This window comes from Nyctibius grandis, chromosome 7 (genome assembly GCF_013368605.1).
Source record: "Nyctibius grandis isolate bNycGra1 chromosome 7, bNycGra1.pri, whole genome shotgun sequence".
Taxonomy (NCBI): Eukaryota; Metazoa; Chordata; class Aves; order Nyctibiiformes; family Nyctibiidae; genus Nyctibius; species Nyctibius grandis.
In genome coordinates this window covers 37,447,649-37,472,716 of record NC_090664.1, presented here as the reverse complement: position 1 = coordinate 37,472,716, position 25,068 = coordinate 37,447,649, and the positions used below count along the sequence as shown (strand labels likewise).

Sequence of the window (25,068 nt, the reverse complement as noted above, 5' to 3'; positions counted from 1 at the left end):
TTTTAACTTTCCAACCCGGAAGCCTCTCTCCCTTTTCCCTTTCCCTTTCCCTCTGGGGGGAGGGGGAGGGGATAACAGAGGGCATCTGCCACAGGTTTAATAACTGGCCCAGCTTTAAACCGTGACAGATTTATTGGCGCCCAACGTGGGGCTCGAAAGAAGCTCCGACAGGTTGCTCTGATAAGTCGAATCCCAGCTCCAGTGGGAGGAGACCCGGAGAGCTCAGCTGAGAGAGTATCGGAGTTCTTCCTTTGAGATTTACGAGGGGTTGGAAATTAAAACAGATAGCGAAGATGGTAATGTCATTTTTGATCGCTGTGCTATCTCGTCTCTTTATTAAGCCTTTTACAGAGTTAAGTGTAATAATACCTTACTTGCCGTTGTTTGTTAGTGTTTATGTGCAGTTTATCATTGCTGGGTACTGGTCAACATGCATTGTTTTGTTATGGCGTTTCGTACGGATTTATGTCGTGATAAACTGGGTTGTTACTGCTCTGACCTCGGTAGCAGAGATTTTATCTGCGCACTCTGGGAGTCCTTTAGCTGATTCTGTTAATGATTATACTTCCAATTTTACTTTGGGAAATAGTACCTTCTCCTTTTCTGCCAAGGTGATTCCACTAGATTTTGCGAAATTAGGATGGTGCTGTCTAGGTGGCATGGTTTTATTTTCGTTTGTCCTGAATGTGTTTCTGGTGTGGTATGTGATTAGATGTCAGTGCAGCAACAGCGGTAGGTATCATGCTGCCCCTGTAACCAGGAGAAAACACAGAAAGAAATCAGCTAGTAAAGTGAAGGATGATGACTCAGAGCCTTCTAAGGCAGAGCCAGCACAGGACCCAGGTGAGGGCCCTTCTCAGGCAGAGTCAGGGCCTGACACAGAGGGGGGTTTCCTTGATCGTCTTTTTAAAGCAGACCCATTACACAAGAAGGACAAGAAAGGTCCTTCTAAAGCAGAACAATCACAGGAGGACTCGGACTCGGAAGTAGAAATAACCTACCACTCCTTATCCCTGAAAGAACTGCGAAATATAAGAAAAGATTTTAGTCGTTATGACGGTGAGTCAATTATTACCTGGTTGCTCCGATGCTGGGATAATGGGGCAGATAGCATAGAATTGGATGGTAGAGAAGCCAGACAGTTGGGATCCCTGTCCAGAGATGGTGGTATTGATAAGATGCTTCCAAGAAGGTCGAACACTATCAGCCTCTGGAGGCGACTCTTGTCAGCTGTAAAGACCAGGTATCCCTATAAAGATGATGTTATGAGCCACCTAAGCAAATGGACCACTATAGAAAAAGGTATTAACTACCTTAGAGAACTGGCTGTGCAAGAGATCATTTATAAACACCCTCAGGACATTGTAGATCCTGTAAATCCTGATGAAGTGGAATGCAACCGATCCATGTTCCGGAAGGTTGTGAAGAGTGCTCCACCAACACATACCCATACATTGTCAATATTAGTCTGGGGAGAAGATCCTATGGCACGACCTAACGTGGGCGAAATGGCTAACTATATGCGACAGTATGAAGATAGTATTTCTTCCCCACTGCAGGCCCGTGTCTCGGCTGTGGAAAAACTGACTAAGGAAAACAAGGACTCATTTAAACAACTGTCAGACAAACTGTCCAGGATCGAGAATAAACTTGACTCTCTACCTACACAGGCCCGTGTTGCAGCCTTTAGGAGGAAACGCCCTCCTACTGGACCAGCTCAAAGGAAACGGGACACGTCACGAGGTATCCTGTGGTTTATCCTGCGTGATTATGGGGAGGACATGAACAGATGGCATGGACAACCTACCAGTACCCTACAGGCGCGAGTACGTGAGTTGCAAGCTAACAGAAATACCAGTGAGAATTTTCCTAGGAGGATGGCTGCTCCAGTTACCAATGAGCAGGACCCCAGTCAGGGTAGATGGGCCTCAAATCCTTTTTTTCCAAGAGTGAATAGGGGAAATGAAGGTCCAGTCCCCGTGAGCTGCACGAATCCAGTCTTTAATTAGAGGGGCCCTGCCTCCAGCCAGGAGGAGGAGAGGGACAACCGAGTTTATTGGACTGTGTGGATTCGATGGCCTGGCACATTAGAACCACAAAAGTTTCGAGCCCTGGTAGACACTGGTGCACAGTGCACCCTCATGCCATCGAATCATAAAGGGACAGAATCTGTCAGTATCTCGGGAATAACAGGGGGATCTCAAGAGTTATCTGTATTGGAGGCCGAAGTGAGCCTAACTGAAAATGAATGGAAAAAGCACCCCATTGTGACTGGTCCAGATGCTCCGTGCATCCTTGGCATAGACTACCTTAAGAAAGGGTATTTTAAGGACCCAAAAGGATATAGATGGGCCTTTGGTGTAGCAGCTGTAGAGACTGAGGACATTAAACAGCTGTCTACCTTGCCTGGCCTCTCAGAGGATCCTTCTGTTGTGGGGTTGCTGAAGGTTGAAGAACAACAGGTGCCAATTGCTACTGCCACGGTGCACCGACGACAATATCACACCAATCGAGACTCCCTGATCCCCATTCATAAACTGATTAGACAATTAGAAAATCAAGGAGTGATTAGCAAGACTCGCTCACCCTTTAATAGTCCTATATGGCCAGTGCAAAAGTCTAATGGAGAATGGAGATTAACTGTGGACTATCGTGGCCTAAATGAAGTTACACCACCTCTGAGTGCTGCTGTGCCAGACATGCTAGAACTTCAATACGAACTGGAGTCAAAGGCAGCCAAGTGGTACGCCACTATAGATATTGCTAATGCATTTTTCTCTATTCCCTTGGCACTAAAGTGCAGGCCACAGTTTGCTTTTACCTGGAGAGGTATCCAGTACACCTGGAATCGACTGCCCCAGGGGTGGAAACACAGTCCTACTATTTGCCATGGACTGATCCAGACTGCACTAGAAAAGGGTGGAGCTCCAGAACATTTGCAATATATTGATGACATCATTGTGTGGGGTGATACAGCAGCAGAAGTTTTTGACAAAGGGGAGAAAATCATCCAAATTCTCCTGCAAGCTGGTTTTGCCATAAAAAGAGGCAAGGTCAAGGGGCCTGCCCGGGAGATCCAGTTTTTAGGGATTAAATGGCAAGATGGGCGTCGCCAGATCCCGATAGAGGTGATCAACAAAATAACAGCTATGTCCCCACCAACTAACAAAAAGGAAACACAAGCCTTCTTAGGCGTTGTGGGTTTCTGGAGAATGCATATTCCAGATTACAGCCAGATTGTACGCCCTCTTTATCAGGTGACCAGAAAGAAAAATGATTTTCAGTGGGGTCCTGAACAACAACAGGCTTTTGAACAGATTAAACAAGAAATTGTGCATGCAGTAGCCCTTGGGCCAGTCCGTATGGGACAAGATGTTAAAAATGTGCTCTACACCGCAGCTGGGGACAATGGTCCTACCTGGAGCCTCTGGCAGAAAGTGCCAGGGGAGACTCGAGGTCGACCCCTAGGATTTTGGAGTCGAGGATACAAGGGCTCTGAGGCCAATTACACCCCAACTGAAAAAGAGATACTGGCAGCATATGAAGGAGTTAGAGCTGCCTCAGAGGTAATTGGTACTGAAGCACAGCTTCTCCTGGCACCCCGATTACCAGTACTAGGCTGGATGTTCAAGGGTAAGGTTCCTACTACTCATCATGCAACTGATGCTACATGGAGTAAATGGATTGCATTAATTACACAGAGGGCTCGAATAGGAAACCCTAATCGCCCAGGAATCTTAGAAGTGATTATGGACTGGCCAGAAGGCAAAGACTTCAGAATGCCACCAGAAAAGGAGGTGACACGTGCTGAAGAAGCCCCACCATATAATGAAGTACCAGAGGATGAGAAGCAGTATGTCCTGTTCACCGATGGATCCTGCCGTCTTGTAGGAAAGCATCGGAAGTGGAAAGCTGCTGTATGGAGTCCCATACGACGAATCACAGAAGCCACAGAAGGACAAGGTGAATCAAGTCAATTCGCAGAGGTAAAAGCCATCCAGCTGGCTTTAGACATTGCTGAAAGAGAAAAGTGGCCAAGGCTGTATCTTTATACTGACTCATGGATGGTGGCAAATGCCTTGTGGGGGTGGTTAAAACAGTGGAAGCGAAGCAACTGGCAGCGTAAAGGTAAACCTATTTGGGCTGTTGAACTGTGGCAAGATATTGCTGCTCGGCTAGAGAAACTAGTCGTGAAGGTACGTCATGTAGATGCTCACGTACCTAAAAGTCGGGCAACTGAGGAACATCGAAACAACCAACAAGCAGATCAGGCTGCTAAAGTGTTCCAAATAAATTTGGACTGGGAACATAAAGGTGAACTATTTTTAGCTCGGTGGGCTCATGACACTTCAGGTCATCAAGGGAGAGACGCAACATACAGATGGGCTCGTGACCGAGGGGTGGACTTAACTATGGACTCTATTGCACAGGTTATCCATGATTGTGAAACATGCGCCGCAATTAAGCAAGCCAAACGGTTAAAACCTTTGTGGTATGGGGACGGTGGTTGAAATATAAATATGGGGAGGCCTGGCAAATTGACTACATCACACTCCCTCAAACCCGCCAGGGTAAACGTTATGTGCTTACCATGGTGGAGGCGACCACCGGATGGCTGGAAACATACTCTGTGCCCCATGCCACTGCCCGGAACACTATTCTGGGCCTTGAAAAGCAAATTTTGTGGCGACATGGCACACCAGAGAGAATTGAGTCGGACAATGGTACTCATTTCAAAAACAGTCTCATAGATAACTGGGCCAAAGAGCATGGCATCGAATGGGTATATCACATCCCCTATCATGCACCAGCATCTGGGAAAGTTGAACGATATAATGGGCTGTTAAAAACTACCCTGAAAGCAATGGGAGGTGGAACCTTTAAAAACTGGGATAAGCATTTGGCACAAGCTACCTGGCTAGTCAACACCAGAGGATCTATCAACCGAGCTGGCCCTGCTCAGTCAGACCTTTTACATACAGTAGAAGGGGATAAAGTCCCTGTGGTGCATGAAAGGAATCTGTTGGGAAAAACTGTCTGGGTTCTTCCTGCTACGGGCAAAGGTAAACCCATTCATGGGATTGCTTTTGCTCAAGGACCTGGATGTACTTGGTGGGTGATGCTGCAGGATGGTGGAGTCCGATGTGTCCCTGAAGGTGATCTGATCTTGGGTGAGAATACTTAATTCTGAACTGCATGATGTTAATTGCTGCATAATACTAACAGTGTTCATAAGTGTCTTTCAGGTTGAAGCAGTGGTGATGAGACCGGAGCTAGCTGCAGGTGGCGTCCAGTAACCTCCTCGAGACTGACATCTTTAACCTGCAACCCGTGGGCACGAACTGTGACAAAGCTCATATCATCTCTCCTACCCTGGGAGACTCCTAGCCAGATGGAAACCCACAATCCTGAACTAAATGAACTTGATGAACTTTTTTTTTCTGTATAGAGATGAATCATAAACTAATGTTATCTGTATATATTTTAAAATGAAAAGTTAGTGGTGATCTGAGTATGACGTGAATGGTATGGAATAAGGGGTGGAATGTCCTGGTTTGGCCTAAACCAGGCCGATTTTCCTTTCAGTGATTTTTGCTTTCAGCTAAGTCTCCTCTAAGTAACTGCATGTTTGCAGACAGTGTCTGCCTCCAAGACTGATAACGCCCGAAGTTTGTAGTTATCGCTGAGGCACCGGTAGGGATGTTGTGCAGTAAGGCTCTTGCTGTACTTATTCTTAGAGAAACCAAGGTCACTGATGAATTCCTCACTGCTTACAAGTGAAAAGCCGAAGGGGGGGGTCGCAGCTGCAGGGGGGAGCAGACAGGGCAGGTGACCCAAAATTGACCAACGAGGGTATTCCATTCCACACACGTCATTCTCGGTATAAAGGGGGGGGATCACGAGGGTCGCGCCCTTTTTCTGCTATGGCCGGTGTCCAAGGAGGACTCCGTCTGTTTTCCTGCTGCCCCCGATCCCGATCCGTGCATCCCTGAATCCAGCTCTCGACCGTTGCTAGGCCCAGCCTGGGCCTTCCCGGAGCCTGCCCTGCAGTGCCGGTGGTGACGTGGCTGACTTCAGGGGAGCTCAATCTTGGTTTTGTATATATATTTGTATATATTTGATTATTTCTATTATTATTATTATTTTTTTTTTCATTATTATAGTTTATTAAAACTGTTTTAACTTTCCAACCCGGAAGCCTCTCTCCCTTTTCCCTTTCCCTTTCCCTCTGGGGGGAGGGGGAGGGGATAACAGAGGGCATCTGCCACAGGTTTAATAACTGGCCCAGCTTTAAACCGTGACAGGACGCCATCAAATTCATGTCGATAGAGGTCCGTAAGTGCAAACCCAGAAGTGACACAATTGAGTCTGTCCTGTGGCAGGATGAAAAATGGCCTCTGTGGGTTCTGTTTTCCCATGATTTTCTGTAATTTTAAAATATTTTCTTAGAGTACCTCAGTTTTTCAACTGTTGCCTGTGTGGCAGGATACATTATTGATATGCTTTGGAAAATTTAATGTTCTGTGTTCATTATGACTAACAGGACTGATAACAGTGGTGGTAAACTAGCATTGCAGCTGATGGCACAGATAGAGAATAGGAAAGAAACAAGCTGAAAGGACCCAGGGATATTGACTGCTTTGGAGGCAAAAGCAAAGAAGCATAGATTAGCTTAGCTGGGCGGAAAGAATTTGATTCTCACTTTTTGAAGTAAAATGAAGTATGAGAAGGCAGCTGCAATAAAATGGAAGCTAAAATTAAGCTTTGCTTCTATTTGGTCAATAAGGACAGATACCACTGAAGGAGTGGAGCAACTGGCAGTCTTCTCTTCTGGACTAGAAAACGTCATCTCTGGAGCATGAACAGGAATGTGAGAAACTTAGAAGCTTTCTTTGATTTGGGGTTTCTATACAAAAGTTTCACATATCCCCAGCTGGGAGCTGGGAAGTAGCTTGCAAATCTGAAAGCCATCATGATTATGAAGTACACTGCTGCCAAGCCATGTGGTGGGCTCTTTTTGTCCATTAGGAAATAAACTTATATGATGACTCCCAGTAACTCCCACTTAGGCACTGAAGAGTTTAAAGCCTGCAAATCAGAGATGAAATTCTTGCTAAGGAAGGAGAAGAAGGAGAGATTAAAGGTGAAGCAGGGCAATCTTTCTGGGCTGAAAGGACGGCTTAAGGTACTATCAATCTTTGAGTGAAGAAAAAGAGGGACGAGCGTAACTCTCAGATTCTCATAGCTGTTAGTGACAACTTCTTAGCCAGCAATTGTCTAAGGGGTCACCAGCCTACCCCTACAGCCTGTTACCTAGTTTTCTGGTGAAAAAATTAGTTCTATTGGACACTGACACTTCTCCTCCAGCTCTTGTGCACATTCCTGTACTATTTCCATAGAGGCATAGATGGACAGGCACTACATTTTAAAACATCCTGGGAGCTAGCATCTACAATTGTTAATGTGCCTCTGGAGGAGCATCTGCCAATGCCTGCATATATGGTTCTACACCAGTAAGGAAAAAGGAGACACTAATAGAAATTATTAAAAAATAGATAGCAAAATAATTTATCAAAAGGCAATAAATATGGGTTCAAGTGTGTGAAAGCTTCCCTGTGAAAGAATGGCCAAGCAGGCACTCCTAAAGTGCCTCTAGTGCCTAATGACTTTAAGAAAACAACATGACCCAGGAAGGCTAAAAGCCGACACAAGCTTCTGAAGTGAAAATGAACTGTAGGGAAGTATCATTCATGTGCACAGTTAAATTCCTCTCGTTGATCAAATCCCCTTGAAAAAAATCAGGAGTAAAATCTCATGCCTCTGTGTGGTGCTGTCACCTTGTACATTTTACAGCACAAGTCACTTCTTATTCTAAAGCCTTATCTTAAATATCCAAACTTCACTATGATAACATTGGCTGCATTTTGACTAGTCACTTCTGATTACTGATTAAGCAGTTAGGGAATAACTTGCCTGAATTTACTACTATGTTTCCAGCTGTGATTTTTGTATACTAATTCATGCTAGGCACTAGGTAGTTAAAGACGGAGAGACAAACAGCCTGGATGAGCTTATCTTCTCAAATTCAAAGTTTCTGATTTAATTGTTTTCGCAATTTCACAATTTCAATCAAATTGCCATTTATTAGCTAGATTATTTCCTGATAAGATGCCTATAAAATGTGTTTTAACTTACATGTTAAGTCAACTGTGATTAAAAACAATGCAGATAAAAAGTTTTATTCTGTACCATGGGCAAAGTGGTTTGACAATCTTAGTCAGCTCCTAATAGACAAAAGTTGGAACCACAAAAATTTCCATCGTCATAACTTACCTTTTTTGGCAGCTCCAGTGAAAACAATCAAGACCAGCGTGAGCTTTGCTGTGTAAACTATCTAACCCTCTATTTCACAGCTCTGATTCTTTTCATGTCAGGGCTGTAATATTTTCTTAGTGCCATAGTAAGATCCTCATTCATCCCTGTTTTATTACATACCTAATAGGACACTTAAGTGTTTGGCATCATATTGCAACAAGGTACATTTTTCATTTAAAAAAAAGACACTCTATCTTTTTTTTTTTAGCATGTATAATTACAAGAAAGGAAAAAGTTTTCCTTGAATACAGATATGTGTGTAGAAGAGAAGTGGATGGCAGTGCAGTAACCCTTAAACAGATATTTATGAAAGAAAAAGGTAAAAGGGAGTGTTTAGAGCCCAGAAGAAGTAGTGATAGAAAAAATAATCATTTGTTGACTAAAACACCATAAAACATGTTTTGAGAAAAAACACAAGACTTTTCTTTTTTGCAAAAATATTAATTGGAATTACAAAAAAAAATCAAGCAGTCCTTACAATACAACTTGGAGTTCTGAGGTGCCTTTCAATATGTGTACCTTAGCAGGTTGTATAAATGTGAATGAATTAAGTCTTAAAGCCCCTGTGAATTAAGATGAGAAGATGCTATTATTCCCACTTTACAGAAGAGGAAGCGTACATAAAGAAAGCAGATGAAGCTATGCACCCAATTAACAGTAACACAACCACTAAATGTTCCTGCTTCAACACTTTTCTTCTGTGTCCATAGACAACTTTACCTGCCAAGGGTAGCATGCAGTGTTAGGAGACGGGTCAGGAGCAATAACATCAGGACAGGAGTCTACACAGTTTAGTAGATAGTTTGGGAGATAACAACATCCCCAAAGAGAGAAAGGTCTATAGCAGAGCAAAAGTTTAAAGGAAAAGAGACAGCTTTGAAGATGAATTCTGGAGAAGAAAATGAGGGGTGAGGGAAAACTAACAAGATGAAAATAAACAAGGCAATGCACAACAGGAATTGCTGAAAGGGAGGAAGGGACTGTGGTAGGTACTTGCTGACAGAGAAGAATCTAGCAGAGTAAGTCAAGAGATGGGCAGAGAAGAAATACAAGTGTTAGAGGAAAATAAGAAACGGCAAAAAAAAATTTTCAGTCTTAAAATTGGGAGGAGACAGAAAGCAGAGATTATCAGAGGGATGACAGGAGGGGCTAGGAAATATGTTTGTGAAATAATGATCTGTCAGTCTAAGGCATATCTTAAATAAACTCTAATCAAACAACTGAATGAAGAGATATCTCTCGTACTACTAGTACTGTTATTCAAAGCACTTGAAATAAATTTTGAAATAAACCACCACCAATTTTGCTGAATTTTTTTCCTTTACTGGGAATGGACTTTATGCTGTAGGATGTCAGAAGATAATTTATTTGCTATTTGCACAGTTCTAATAGCAAACACACTACTGGATGGAAGAAATATAGATTTTGAAAAAAAAAGTAATCACCATCTAGAGCACTCATTCGCCACGAGTAAGACAGGTCCTTATACCACAAGCCAAGAGGTCTGTACTGGGGTGACCCTAGTGCAAGATAGCAATATTGGATAATGGATGTGAGATGAAGTAGTAGGGGAAATGGGTGAAAGGAACAGATAAGGTGACATTAGTGAGACACATCCAAAGAACCACTGTTAAGATTACTAATAAAACATTAAAACAGAAATTCAGACTGTGAGTGTGTCTGTAGTAACTAAAGGAGAGGGGGCAAACACTATGATTTGTAAAAAAGGTCACGTAATTCTGCAGTCTCATAGCTTGCATTTTTTCCGATCTGTTAAAGCTTTTTATGAAAAGCACTAATATTTTAAAGTAGAAACCCCCCCACTTTTATTATAGTTATCATGGGGAAAATCCTCAGATGTGTGTAAATATTGAAATATTTACGTCAAAAATGTGCCCTCAGGTGCACGTGGTACTCAGTAGCTTCAGGAAGAGCTGTGAATTTGCCTGTAAGAAACTAATTTGGCCTTGGAGGTTTCAAGAAACCATAAATACCTTATATTTTTCATATTTAACTATCATGTACAAAATTCAGGGCTACTGCTGTTAAGGTGGATAAATGGTGAATTTTATGATTTAGGAATAATCATACACTGTTGCAATTGAAACATTCTAAGCAATCAGGCCATAACTCATTGTTTCCAGACTGGGGTCCACTAAGGTCATCTTTTGTTGCAAAGCTAGGTTTTACGCTTAGTGTTGCATATGAAGGCAAACAGACTGTGGGGAGATTTAAAAGTTGAAACCAAAGAGACTGGGCAGTTAGCCATTGCTTTGTGCCACATTTGTGTCTGCTTTACACAAACCAAAAGTTTCACTTACATTCCTGGCACTTTCTTCTTCGAAAGGAAATACAAGGCAGCAGCTGCAATTTTAATCAGCAAGAAACCGATACCCAACCCAATCCAAATATCTGCAAAATCAGAGCAATCAAAGACAGAAATAAGTAAAAGGAAACACTCAAAGAATGAACTGAAAGATATTTCTTTCTCTTTACAGACCCACCATTTCGAAGGAGACCTGAAGTTGGAGGCTGAAGAGGCTTAGCACTTATGTGGCAACGGTTTCCTTTCCATTCTTTTCCACACCTGTGAATAAAACAAAAATTTCTGAAAAAGGGAGAAGCAAGGATCATAAACAATGACAAGCACACAAGAAATGCAAATCCTTTCGAGCACTTTTGCCAGTGACTAAAGTTCACCCAGGAATCACAAAGAGCAGCATCAAAGTTAATAGAATGAAATTAAGCAAGAAATACACAAAACAAACCTGAGAGAGAGAAAAAGAAAACAAAACAAAGTTCAAAGATTAGAACTGGCTGCCTTGCCCATGTTGCTGTCGTACTGTTATCCCACGGCAAAAGAAATTTGACTAATTTCCCTGTTATCCTGCATGTGAGGGTTAAATGTATTTCTGAGCTGAGGATCTGGGACCCTAATGTAGAGAAAGATACAGGATTAGAGATGAGAAAGATGTTTTTCTCCCCTCACCTAATCTGTCTCTCTTTTGTTTTTTCCATTTTCTTGTAAAAATGATACCCCTTTAACAAATGCCTCTTCAAAACTGAAGCACTACATTTGAGCTAACAATCGCAGCCATGTCAAATTATTCTAAATTTGCTGTTTGGTTCAAATCCAGTCTTGATTTGAAGTAACCAAAATACAAACAATCTGACAAAAGCTTTGATGTTTTACTTTACACTTCTCGCTTAACAGTTAATCACAATCACCAAAAAAGTGTGTATCATATCTCATTTTAATTTGTCTGGGTTTAGCTTTTGGCTACACGCTTTCATTGTGGCCTTCTCCATCAGAATGAAGGGACCTTGGAGACCCAGGTGAGGGTTGGCTGTCTCTAGTGAGACAGGTGGCAGCTGGGAGCACCCTACGCAGCCCTTCTGGGTACACCCAGGAGTCTCAAAACAGATGTAGTCACCTATATTTAGAAACCCTAAATGATAACTAGTGTAAAGAGTTGTCAGAGGGATAGCTACATGTTGACAACTAAATTTCAGGCACCCCAGTTCATGAGCTGAACGCCACCCTGAGTGTCACACTAGAATGACTTTTACCAACTTTTCAATTATTTGCATGGCTGATGGTTTATGAGCTTCATAAATTTTCAACTTATTTTTTTTAAAGGAGCATCAGAAAGAAATTATGGTAGTAATGTTTCAGTCCTACTAACATCACATGAATAGGAAATTAGTTTTCACTTCTCATGTTTTCTCTTGTTACAGTTTCACAAACCGTATTAATGTGGGGGGATTGTATATTGAGTTGCTTTCTCCCTGTTAAACCAAAATTTTTTCATAGTCACCAATTTTTATAAAGTAATTTCTATTTTGCAATTGTGGTTTCCTCTGCTGCCCCTAAATGTATAATACAAAATCTCACATATACATAATTAAATCTTTATATTAAGGCTATTGTATTTGAACATATGAGAGAATTTCATAGTTTTTGTCATGCTTGAGCACATGGTGTTGCCTATGTACCTCATCCTAGCAGTTGCACATGGAAATAACTGAGGCATTCCAGATGGAGAGGAGTATTTAAGTTTCCCAGAAAATGACTGAGAGTGGCGGAAGAGGAAGAGTATAGGGAGAGGAAGATTAGGATGATAGGAGCAGCAAGCATCTGTCTGCAGACTCAAAGAAATTTAGGAGAATCCTGAAAAGATCAGGGAATGTCGGAAATCATATCTATATCCTGGTCTCAGATATGACAGAAGGAAGGTGACTTCACTAAAAACCAAAAGAGGCTTATGCGGGATTTGTTGCAACTCAGGGGACCATTGAAAAATAATGGGCAGAGAACATGTCAGGAAAAAAGTACCAGCCCTACTCAAACACAGTGGGCAGAGAGAGATTTATTTAACCCGTTTTACCCCATGGGCGTAAGTTTTCTCTGGTTAAAGGGTGACCTTGTTCAAGGTTAATAATTGGTATACTAATGAATCCTAGCTTTAGAGACTGGAACCAGTAGAATATACTGACATGCTAATTTTAAAGAAAAAGTGGCACAATTTCAGCTGACAGCTCTATCTGAGCTGGAGACCCATTGTATTCAGTGACTGAAAATACCTGGTCCCTTCAGTCCTCCTTCTTCTTCAACATACTATGAAAAACCATGTCATTCATAAGCTGTTCTTTTATGCGGACTGGTGATTTTATACAAATGTCAAGTTGCAGTTGGGGTCATACCAAGCCCTGTGGATCCATGTAGAAACATTGCAATCTGATGGTAATCACCCATCAAAATCATTTTTTGATTGCTCTCGATTGTATAATTTCCTTTCTCCCCATTTCCCGGATTTTCTGTTGAGCTGGATATGCTTTTAACCAAAATTGCCCTCTTTCTTGTCACTGCAGAACTTACTTGACTGTAAAAGAACGAGAAAACAGATTTGCAGCTGTGCACAAGCACTAGTCAGACATGGCAAGAGAGGTGCCATCTGCTGCTCTGGAGCCACCGGGACATGGCTCACCTCAGAGCTGCAAAGACATAGTTCTCATGAAGCAAGTGTGTGAACTGGTAAGAATGTAGGAAAATCGTACTATGCAGTAATAACTAAACATATCTTCATACGCTATATTTTCATTCATTGATGAAATATTTCCACATATTCATGCTGTGTTTGAATTATGGATAAAGAAGTTAAGCATCTTGTAGTTTTATAGATAACTAGTTTATCTTCTTATACATACATACAGGTTTTATAATCCACTACTTACTACCTTAGGCTGGCCATTTATTCCCCTCCAAATCTCTGAATCCCAACAGTATTGTTTTATATTATATGACACATGCCAGTTAGGAATCTGAAGTCAGACTATCAACGTGTAATTTTGGCCAGTGAAATGATTTTCCACTGTGTTGAACTAGGTTGCTACCAGAAGTGTCACCTTATATTATTGCCATTGCTTATAAAAAAAACTGGGTAAAAAATGGATTATGGTGGAGCAGAGATGGTATCTCTGAAACTTGGTAAGTGATTAGGACAAATTAAAAAATGAATAGGTGTGAAAAATATTGTAAAGCATGAAGCATGGGGACTATTTATAGGGAGAGGGAGGCAGAAGGCAAAAAAGATGAAGAAAGTAAAGACAACATAGCTAATCCTCAAAGACTGGGATGGAAAAGGAGTGCTAAACAACAAAATCTTGAAGAGTGAGTATATCAGTTGATTAAGAATTGCCACTTGTATCTTCACACATTAATTTATTTGTTCATTTTTATCTTTGACAGGGGAACTTAGCAGTCATCCCTGTCATTGATGTAAAATATAACACTATCAGAAAAACCCAGGTTATAATTTGGAGATTCATTCAACTCTTCCTAAGGTTTGGCTGTTCATTACTTACAAAATGCCATCTTCTCAAGTTAAAAAAAAACAAGAGAAAATAAGAGTTACAGCTAGCTGAGAAGCTTGCAACTTTCCGTGAGGCTGCAATAGAAAAATGGGAAAATGTTCATTAACATCTTTGGTTCGCAGCTGATACAAGCACTGCCTCTGGCTTTTACAGAAGTCAAGCATTTTTGTGCCCAGCATAGAGGGGAAATTGTCTTAAATATCCAAAACAATCTTGAGTTACAGATGTCTTACAAGATTTTGAGCCCTTCATATCTATCCTCTGTAGAAACTCTAGCTGACTAGAGTGATAGCTGTGGCGGAGAAATCACTCTTTAATTTGAGAGGAGAGAATAGAACAAGATTTTAAATGGAACCAGTATCTGTCATAACTCAGATTAGAGAAGATAACAGTTCTAGACCATGAATTTAAAATGAAATATAAATAATTCTAAACAAGGTGTTCCAGTTATTTCATTCCATTGGAAAGCTGAGGGGTATTTTCAAAAAGAATAAACATTATGGGCATGGTCTTATATAGGATTATAAGAGGTTTTGATAAGGAATGCAGAAGATTGAGACTGGTTTGCAGATCTGAAAATTATATACCTCTATATAAAATTTTCTATTAAACAAAATCCAGAAACTATTCCAGGCTGTAAACAACCAATCAAACTATTTTGGAAACTAACCAAAACTTATACAACAAAACACAGAACCTATTGTCCTTAAGGGATGAGATACATGTAACCACTTCTCTGACTCTGACTCTTTGCAGTCTTCTGCTTGTGCAGTTGTTTGCAGCTGTGTGAGGTGGGTGTTGAAATGATGTTATTCTCATCTGGTGACATTTCCTGTAGACTTTACACTCTGTCCAATGCATGTAGGACTGGGTGGTTGATAGAAGAACAGAAGTCTCCCTTGTTTCATCAAGGAATAAAATAAAAATATCAGGAAAAATGTGGGAAAGCCAAGTTCCAAACCAAGCATGGTACTAGTTAATAGGGACATTGAAGAGGTCTCCTTAGGTGTTTGTACTGAGGACACAAAATATACATTCCTGTGCTTTTGCAAGCACAATAATACAGTCTCAACCCGTAGACTTGGTCCTTTGGCTGTTACTGCAAAACTGTATCGGTGAATAACAGTAATAGTATCAGGCAGCTTTATAGGAAATGAAGTCAAACTTCAACTTTCTACTGTGCAGTCCTTGACACATGTAATCCTGAAGTGAACTTTAATGACTCTAATAGCTCCAGGTAGGTCAGAGCAGCCTGTGGTAAGCACCCAAGAGATGGCTCGCTAGAAGTCCAGTTAATGAAGGAGAACACTCTTAATTACCTACCCACTGCTGTGCATGGACTGTACTTACAGTGCTTTACTTTCAGTGGGGAGGCAGATAAGTTGCTGCTTCAAAGTCACTATTAGCTTCGTCTCTGATGAGAGCAGTTCGGGATGTGCAAATGCTGATGTGGTGGAAGGACCTTACGAAGTGCAGATCAACCATGTCTTCTGTGCAATGTGTTAAATCTTCATTAGCAGGGTAATGGGAATTTTGAAGAGCTTCCTTAATAATCCTTTTCTGCTATATTATTTTTAAGACAGACAACTCTGAAAAGGCTCTGAATTTATCTCTTGAGCCATGAAGCTTAAAGTCCACATTATTTATGTACAATTAATTTCCTTGCACTAATTATATCTTGACTAATTAGCAGCAGCACATTGTACATGAGTCTTAAGCTTATCTGAAATACAAAGATAGCCATTGCAATCCATTCAGACAGGAAGCTCCTCATAGTTGAAACAGAAGGAGCAAGAGAGAAAGACAAATGAAATAGCACTTGAATACTTCTCATCCCAGTGCACATCCTAATCTATCCTACCTGACAAAATGTCTTCTGCTATTAACAAGTTCTTACAGGAAAGTCACCCCGGAGGGGAGAAAGTTAACCCTCCAGATTTGCTTCTAGGATTGCCAACTCATTATTTCCTAATATAGATATTGGTAATGCAGAGGAATGAACTTAGCATTGCCTGTGTTGCTGCATCCTGTGCCTGTGGTTGTGGCTCATCTCACTCAGAATGAAAAATAAAAACCAGACAAGATTTTTGTTGGTTTTGATATTCATTCATGGCAGGTTTAATTTACAAGAACATGTCTGACTGAAACACTGCTGCATTTCAGAATATCAAACTTTGTGCTGTATTAAAGGTAACATATGAAAAACTCAAAATAAGTACAGATGTGTACTTGATTGCTCATTTTCCTCCTAGCATCTGATTCCTTACTTGTGCAATTGTTTTCTCCATTCTGAAATAGATAAACGCTATCACTCTAGTGCATCAGTATTACATATGGCTCTTGGGTAAGGGCAAATTACAAGAAAAGAGCTTTGCAGTAGGGAATCAATTCCATGACCTCCAAGAACAAGCATGAACATAGCTCCTTGTTAACTTGGAAAGAAAAAGTACCAACAAGCTGTATTTTCAAGAAAGACTTTGATGCATGTGGAAAATTGAATGCTGAAATCTGTTGGGTTTGGGTTTCTTTTCCTTTCCTTTTTTCCTTTTTTTTTTTCAAAACAACAGTAATTACCAATGCTTCACAAAGACTAAGGTTGTTCAGTATAAAGCAGTGTTTTGCACTTCCATTTTTGAAAGCTGTTAGCTTTTGTCAATATACTGTATCGGTTTTGCTTTTTTCAAGAGCCCTCATGTTTTACATTGAACCTGTTAAAATGTTAAAAAAAATATTAAATCATACGTGATGTTAATCTAGAAGCATTCAGAGCATTTGATGCCCCTGAAGTGGATTTTCCTGTACCTATTATCCCTGCCCACAATGGAACAACAGTAATAACAAAGAGTCAGTAAATAAGATTACAATGCCTGTTTCTCCATTTGTACAGTAATTTTATTTTAGATTTTACTAAATATCCATTTGACATTATTCAGATTTAATCATTTAAGTGCTAATCTTCTCTATGTTAAAAAGATAGCATTAAAAGGCAGATTGAACATTAAGAAAATGTCCTGAAAAGTTAATAATCTTTTGTAATCATGTAAATGCCTACAGATTTTTTATTTTTATTTATTTATTTAAATCCTCCCAGATCTGCAAAAGGAATTGCTCAACAAGTAATGGAGACAAAACAGAAAAATTAGCCACTAGACAAACAACAGTGACCATAGCTGCTTTTGCCCACAGAAATTTAATAAGTAAATGGGAGTGAGGTACACTCAGTATGTGATAAATGTGAAAAACAGCACTAATTTCTATTTTTGTCTGCAAGTGTCCATAACGTAGCTCATTAAGTTACTGACAGAAGACAATTAACAAATGGGAAGTACATAACTAACCATTCCTACTTGCAAGAACTCTCTCTGCCATTCTCACCAATACCTTTTGGCCAAAGTATACCTCTTCTCTTCTGTGAGACATATCTTTTTTTCTTATTTTTATCTGAAACATTTGTCATACAGAAAAACCTAATCTGCTATGTCGTGTGTACATGCAGAATGACCAAATTAGTCAGCCATTTAATGTGCATGGTGTCAGTAGTGTGTAAATTAAGGAAGTAGTATGTGGATGATTGTAGTTATATTTTTTCTGTGCATTAAAATATGGAGTATGATTGTACACTTTGTAGTATTCTCTAGAGACTGTACTTATGAATCTGCCACAATGCACCAAGCTAGTATCTTCTGTGTGAACTTAGGTTTGCCATTGCTATGTTTATAACACATTTGCTATGTTTATAATACATCACATGGGGATCATTACACACGAGTGCTGACATTATTCAGGAGCTGTGCCATATCTATTGGAGTGCAGACTACTCCAGGAGTGCTAACGGAGGGTACTGGGGGAAAAATAATCAACCCACTACTTAGTTCTCTGCAGAAAACAGACTTTACATCCCTCTGTTATGTCAATGTAGAAGAAGTTTCTCTGCTCACTAGCCTTTGCAATCAGTGTTATTCAAAATAAGCTTCACTAGACGCTTATGGGTATGATGAAAACACCAACTCTTCATTTCATTATGGGAAAAAAGTAACCTGTACTTCAGCAGTGTAGTTATCTGTTTGCAGTCTAGCTGTTATTAACAATGTACTCAAAGAAAAAGAAATCATATTCCCTGATTAGTCTTTATTGCTGAATCAAAGTATACAAAATTCCAATAATGAATGTTGTGTGAACGGCCTCAGAAGATACCATACTTATGATGAATGTAACCTGTTGCCCCCTGACTGTAGGTGGAATTAGGAGTCACATTATGCCATTCATGATTAAGCTCAGAGGAGATGTGGTACAAGGAGAAACCTCTCTTGGAAAGGACAGGTGAAGCGGATGGTAACCTTGAAGGTCAAGAGCTTCAGATCAAGCGTTCAAACATCACAGCTAGCAAGGAATCCAGAGAATAACAAATTCAGGAATGAAAAGATGTACAAACTTTGGTATGCTGATTCTTAAAATTGTGGAACCATGGGGTGGAGATGGCAGAGAAAGTAAAATAGCTGGATACATCACCAGGTGACTTTGAGTTAGCAATACTATGTAACCTTAGGGGGAAAAAAAAGAAAAAGGAAACCTGAGTAGTACAAGAAGCTGTAGCATGTAGATAGGGGCACATTAACCCACTGGGAGGGAGTCAGATATTCTCCGAAACACTCTGTGTTGTTCTGGTCATTCCTGTTCAGAAAGATGAAGTCAGAGTGGGACAAGGCAGAGGCAGGCTACAAAGGTGAGCAGAAAAGTGGAAAGTGTGTGTCACAAGAGGATTCCAAGAGTTCAGCTTGTTTAGTCTACCGAATGAAGGGCCAAAAGGCATATGGCTATTCTCTAGAAACACTTTGGAGGATGAACAACAGAGGTATTAAGGGGCTTTTAAGGTTAAGGGAGGATACTGGTACAATTACAAATGGGTATAAACTGGCTATGAGTAAATTTATGAGGAAATTATTAGAAAGTATCCAAATAGAAGAGCATGGCTCTTATCCTTCTTGCACTTCTTATGGTATGTTTCTTCAGAAGAGTCAGCTGTTATCCTCTGTACCTGGCACCACATATTCCAAAGAACCTCAGATGCTGTAAACTCCCAGTAACACAGTAGAGAGAAATATGCAAGCCAAGAATTCCCCATAATTGGTCATAAAAGAAAGCTAACTAAAGTTCTGCATAGAATTATATGATGCGAATGTGTGTGATAACAAGGGCCTGAATTTGAGGGCACAAATATATGCTTCTATTCTGGAAACTGTTAAAATTCATAACTGGCAAATACAAAAGAATGAACAAAAGGCGGAGTAATATGAGCTGCAAACAGATTTTAAATGAAATGTAAGTACTCTGAGAAAAGGTCTGGGTATCCTCATAGTTTATTCAGTGAAAGTAACTGCTCACTTTATATCATAAAAGCATGTACTATGCATAAAGAGTAAGATAGAAGACATTAGAGATTACTGTGGTTAAAATCATATGGCAAAGACTGAAAAGATCAGATTTAATCTATACAGAAGATGAGTGGGAGCAGATATGATGAAGGTAAACAAAATGATATAAGGTAAAATGAAGAAAAATTGTGCGTTGCTGTCTATCCTCTAGAACATTCAATCAAACTGAAAGGAAATACATCTTAAACTAATAATAAGGAAGCTATTTGTCACATAGTGCTTAACTGACCTGAGGGAGTCCTTGCCATAGTAAGTCTTAGAAGCCAAGAACTTAATGATATGAACTGGAGAGAGCTCCTTAAAACAGTGAATGAAACTCTTTAGAGATTGCAGAGCTTTAAGTGCTAACGTATGGCAATTTGGAAGAAAATTCGTATATTGGCATCATCATTTTCTACATGTATTTTGTGGTTTCTTTGCTCCCAGGGTGTGCTGTCAGCTACTCCCAGGTCCCCAGCAGGACACACTATGATTACTCATTGCTTTTATAGCCACAATGAGAGGTTGTAATTACAGCCTCTGTTGAATAAGAAAAGGTAACTGTTGGAGGGAAGGACTCAGTCAGTGTATCTAATTGCTTTTTGTATAGATACACAATGAAACTATGGTGACCAGGAGAGGCCGCAGCAGTTTGCAGCTCGTTGGGGAGGGTGCTGACTCCCTCCCAGTGCACAAGGCGAGGAAGGTGCCAAGGAGCTGTGAACCAGGGGTGTCACCAACAGGTATTTCCCAGCTCAGTGAAAGAACAATGGTATCTACCCGGCGGAAGAAGACCAAAATGGATGTGGGAATACAGACAGAGCTCCCACAAAAGGAGGCGATGGTGCAGGTTGCAGGCTGCAGGGAATGCTACAGCATCTCTGTGGTGGCAGGGGGCTGTGTGCGCTGTGAGCAGGTAGATGATCTGCTCGACCGAGCGGCACAGCTGCAAAGCCAGGTTGAAAGGCTTCAAGCCGAAGTAGAAAGGCTTAGGAGCATTCGGGAGGCTGAAATGGAGATAGACTGGTGGAGCCAGGCTCTGCCTTCCCTGCAACAAAAATGGGAGTACCTGCCGGAGAGCTCCCAGGATCGAGGGACCCCTGTACTCTGCCCCTCTCAGGTGGAAAACAATAACCTAGAGGAGAGGAGTGAGTGGAGGCAAGTCTATGGACGTGGCAAAAGGCGAGTGTCCTCCTTGCCTACCTTGCCTCCACAGGTGCCTCTGAGCAATAGATATGAAGCCCTAGTGGAATACAGCCGGTCCAATGGGGATGTGGTGGAGAGGCAACCTATATCAGAGGTCCCACCACAGTCAGAAAAACCTGACAGGCGTATAGCTACCTCCTCCACAAGGAAGAAGAGAAGAGTTTTAGTGGTTGGAGACTCCTTCCTAAAGGGATCTGAGGGCCCAATATGCAGAGCTGACCCCCATCACAGGGAGGTCTGCAGCCTGCCTGGAGCCCGAATCAGGGATATCACCAGGCATCTCCCCAACCTGGTGAAGGCCACAGACTACTACCCCCTGCTGATCTTCCAGACAGGTGGGGAAGAAGCTGCATCCCATAGTCTGAGGGGGATGAAGAAAGACTACAAGGCCCTAGGACGGTTGGTGAAAGAGTCTGGGGCACAAGTCGTTTTCTCCTCCCTCCTTCCATTTTCAGGTGATGATGTGGGATGGAATAGTAGGATTCTCTCTATTAATGCCTGGCTATGAGACTGGTGCTACAGGCAGGGCTTTGGGTTCTTTGATAATGGCTGGTTTTATAAGACACCAGGCGTGACTGTAATACATGGGAAAGGTTTATGTCGTAGGGGCAAAAGGGTTCTGGGACAGGAATTAGCAGGGCTCATTCGGAGAGCTTTAAACTAGATTCAAAGGGGGATGGGGTAGTAGCTGGGCTTGCACCACTGGGGCAATGCTCTAGTGTTGAGGTAGACCAGGAGGCCTCCCATCCCCCTGGGGTGAAATCAGTGTGCTCAGCTCGCTCCCTGAAATGCCTGTACACCAATGCACGCAGCATGGGGAATAAACAGGAGGAGTTAGAAATCCGTGTTCGGATTCGGGGGGCTATGATTTAGTGGCAATTACAGAGACTTGGTGGGCTGCCTCGCATGACTGGAATGTGGTCATGGATGGCTATGTCCTCTTCAGGAAAGACAGGCCACTAAGGAGAGGTGGTGGAGTTGCTCTTTAGGTGAGTGAGCAGCTAGAATGTATTGAGTTCTGTCCAGGGGCGGATCAGGAGCGAGTTGAGAGTTTGTGGGTGCGAATTAAGGGGCAGGCTGGCAGGGGTGATACTGTTGTGGGTGTCTATTACAGGCCACTGGATCAGGATGAGGAGGGTGATGAGGCCTTCTACAGGCAGCTGAGAGCAGTCTCGCAATTACAGGGCCTGGTTGTCATGGGGGATTTCAACTACCCTGATATTTGCTGGGAGGCCTACTCAGCCAGCCATCCTCAGTCCAGGAGGTTCCTCCAGTGCATTGATGATAACTTTCTGATGCAAATGGTGGATGAGCCAACTAGGAGAGGAGCGCTGCTGGATCTGATCCTCACTAACAAGGAGGGTCTGGTTGAAGAGGTGAAGGTTGAGGGCAGCCTTGGTTGTAGTGACCATGAGATGGTAGAGTTCAGGATCTCATGTGGCAGGAACAGAATAGCTAGCAGAATCACAACTCTGGACTTCAGGAGGGCCAACTTTGGCCTTTTCAAGCAATTGCTAGGGGAAATCCCATGGGACAGAGTACTAGAAGGTAAGGTGGCCCAAGATAGTTGGTTAGCATTCAAGGACTGCTTCTTCCGAGCTCAAGATCAGAGCATCCCAACAGGTAGGAAGTCAAGGAAGGGTACCAGGAGACCTGCATGGTTAAAGAGGGAACTGCTGGGCAAACTCAAGTGGAAGAAGAGGGTGTACAGATCATGGAAGGAGGGGCTGGCCACTTGGGAGGAATATAAGTCTGTTGTCAGATGATGTAGGGAGGCAACTAGGAAAGCTAAGGCCTCCTTGGAATTAAACCTTGCAAGAGAGGTCAAGGACAACAGAAAGGGCTTCTTCAAATACATTGCAGGTAAAGCCAACACTAGAGGCAATGTAGGCCCACTGATGAATGAGGTGGGGGCCCTGGAGACAGAGGATAAAAAGAAGGCGGAGTTACTGAATGCCTTCTTTGCCTCTGTCCATACTGCTGGAGGCTGTCCTGAGGAGCCCCGGACCCCTGAGGCCCCAGAAGAAGTCAGGATAGAGGAGGAATCTGTCTTGGTAGATGAGGGCTGGGTCAGGGATCAATTAAGCAATCTGGACGTCCATAAATCCATGGGCCCTGATGGGATGCACCCGCGGGTGCTGAGGGAGCTGGCGGAAGTCATTGCTAGGCCACTCTCCATCATCTTTGCTAAGTTGTGGGCAACGGGAGAGGTGCCTGAGGACTGGAGGAAAGCGAATGTCACTCCAGTCTTCAAAAAGGGCAAGAAGGAGGACCCGGGTAACTATAGACCAGTCAGCCTCACCTCCATCCCCGGAAAGGTGATGGAACAACTTGTCCTTGGTGCTGTCTCTAGGCACATCAAGGATAGGGGGATCATTAGGGGCACTCAGCATGGCTTCACCAACGGGAAGTCATGCTTAACCAACTTGATAGCCTTTTATGAGGACATAACCCGGTGGATAGATGATGGTAAAGCTGTGGATGTGGTCTATCTTGATTTCAGTAAAGCGTTTGACACGGTCTCCCACAGCATCCTCACAGCTAAACTGAGGAAGTGTGGTCTGGATGATTGGGTAGTGAGGTGGATTGTGAACTGGCTGAAGGAAAGAAGCCAGAGAGTGATGGTCAATGGGACAGAGTCCAGTTGGAGGCCTGTGTCTAGCAGAGTCCCTCAAGGGTCGGTACTGGGACCAGTACTATTCAATATATTCATTAATGACTTGGATGAGGGATTAGAGTGCACTGTCAGCAAGTTCGCTGATGACACAAAACTGGGAGGAGTGGCTGACACACCGGAAGGCTGCGCAGCCATTCAGAGAGACCTGGACAGGCTGGAGAGTTGGGCGGGGAGAAATTTAATGAAATATAACAAGGGCAAGTGTAGAGTCCTGCATCTGGGCAAGAACAACCCCATGTATGAGTACAAGTTGGGGACAGAGCTGTTGGAGAGCAGCGTAGGGGAAAGGGACCTGGGGGTCCTAGTGGACAGCAGGATGACCATGAGCCAGCAATGTGCCCTCGTGGCCAAGAAGGCCAATGGCATCCTGGGGTGTATTAGAAGGGGTGTGGTTAGCAGGTCGAGAGAGGTTCTCCTCCCCCTCTCCTCTGCCCTGGTGAGGCCGCATCTGGAATATTGTGTCCAGTTCTGGGCCCCTCAGTTCAAGAAGGACAGGGAAGTGCTAGAGAGAGTCCAGCGCAGAGCCACGAAGATGATTAAGAGAGTGGAACATCTCCCTTATGAGGAGAGGCTGAGGGAGCTGGGTCTCTTTAGCTTAGAGAAGAGGAGACTGATGGGTGACCTCATTAATGTTTATAAATATGTAAAGGGCAAGTGTCATGAGGATGGAGCCAGGCTCTTCTCAGTGACATCCGTTGACAGGACAAGGGGCAATGGGTGCAAGCTGGAACACAGGAGGTTCCACATAAATATGAGGAAAAACTTCTTTACGGTGAGGGTGACCGAACACTGGAACAGGCTGCCCAGAGAGGTTGTGGAGTCTCCTTCTCTGGAGACATTCAAAACCCGCCTGGACGCGTTCCTGTGCGATATGATCTAGGTAATCCTGCTCCGGCAGGGGGATTGGACTAGATGATCTTTTGAGGTCCCTTCCAATCCTTAACATTCTGTGATTCTGTGTGATTCTGTGTCCAATTGTAAAGTTTACTGTGCGACTTAATTTTTCTAACATTAGCCACCTGAAAAGGGAGGTACCTAGAGACAGTCCAGACAAGTTAGACTACGTGAAACAAAGAGAGGAATCCTTATCTGGGTCCTTTACCATTGGTTATAACAGTGTCACAATGACTAGTTCGGATTAGATAGGTGCATTTAGCTGTTACACAGCTAGGCAAGAGGAACAACATCTTAATGCTCGCTGGTAAATGTTTAAACAGAAAACAAGCAGCATCTCATATTAGAGTGGGAGCAGGACGGTGAACTTTTTATCACAGACAGCTTGTGAATGACATCCCGTCAGGTTCAGGCAAATCATTTATTAAAGGAGGAAGGGTAAATACTATCTTCAGCTTCAGTCATTTTAAATAGAGATGATCGGAACATTTCAGAGCAAACATTTCTTCACTGAAATTAGTTGACACATGAAAAACCTCATGTTTCACAGCAAATTTCTATTTAAATTTTAAAGAAATTCTGTCAGTATCTGAAACCTGCCTGATCTTCTGTCTGATTTTTTTGTCTGCC

General features: G+C 42.3%; 1 protein-coding gene across 1 annotated transcript in view; it reads right to left on the bottom strand.

Annotated features, from left to right (window-relative positions):
* Positions 1-25,068, bottom strand: part of MALRD1 (MAM and LDL receptor class A domain containing 1) — a 302,374-nt gene that overhangs the window by 10,446 nt on the left and 266,860 nt on the right. Inside the window, 2 exon segments of the mRNA XM_068405612.1 lie at positions 10,698-10,788; positions 10,881-10,963. Of these exon segments, the coding sequence (XP_068261713.1) occupies positions 10,698-10,788; positions 10,881-10,963 (174 nt within the window).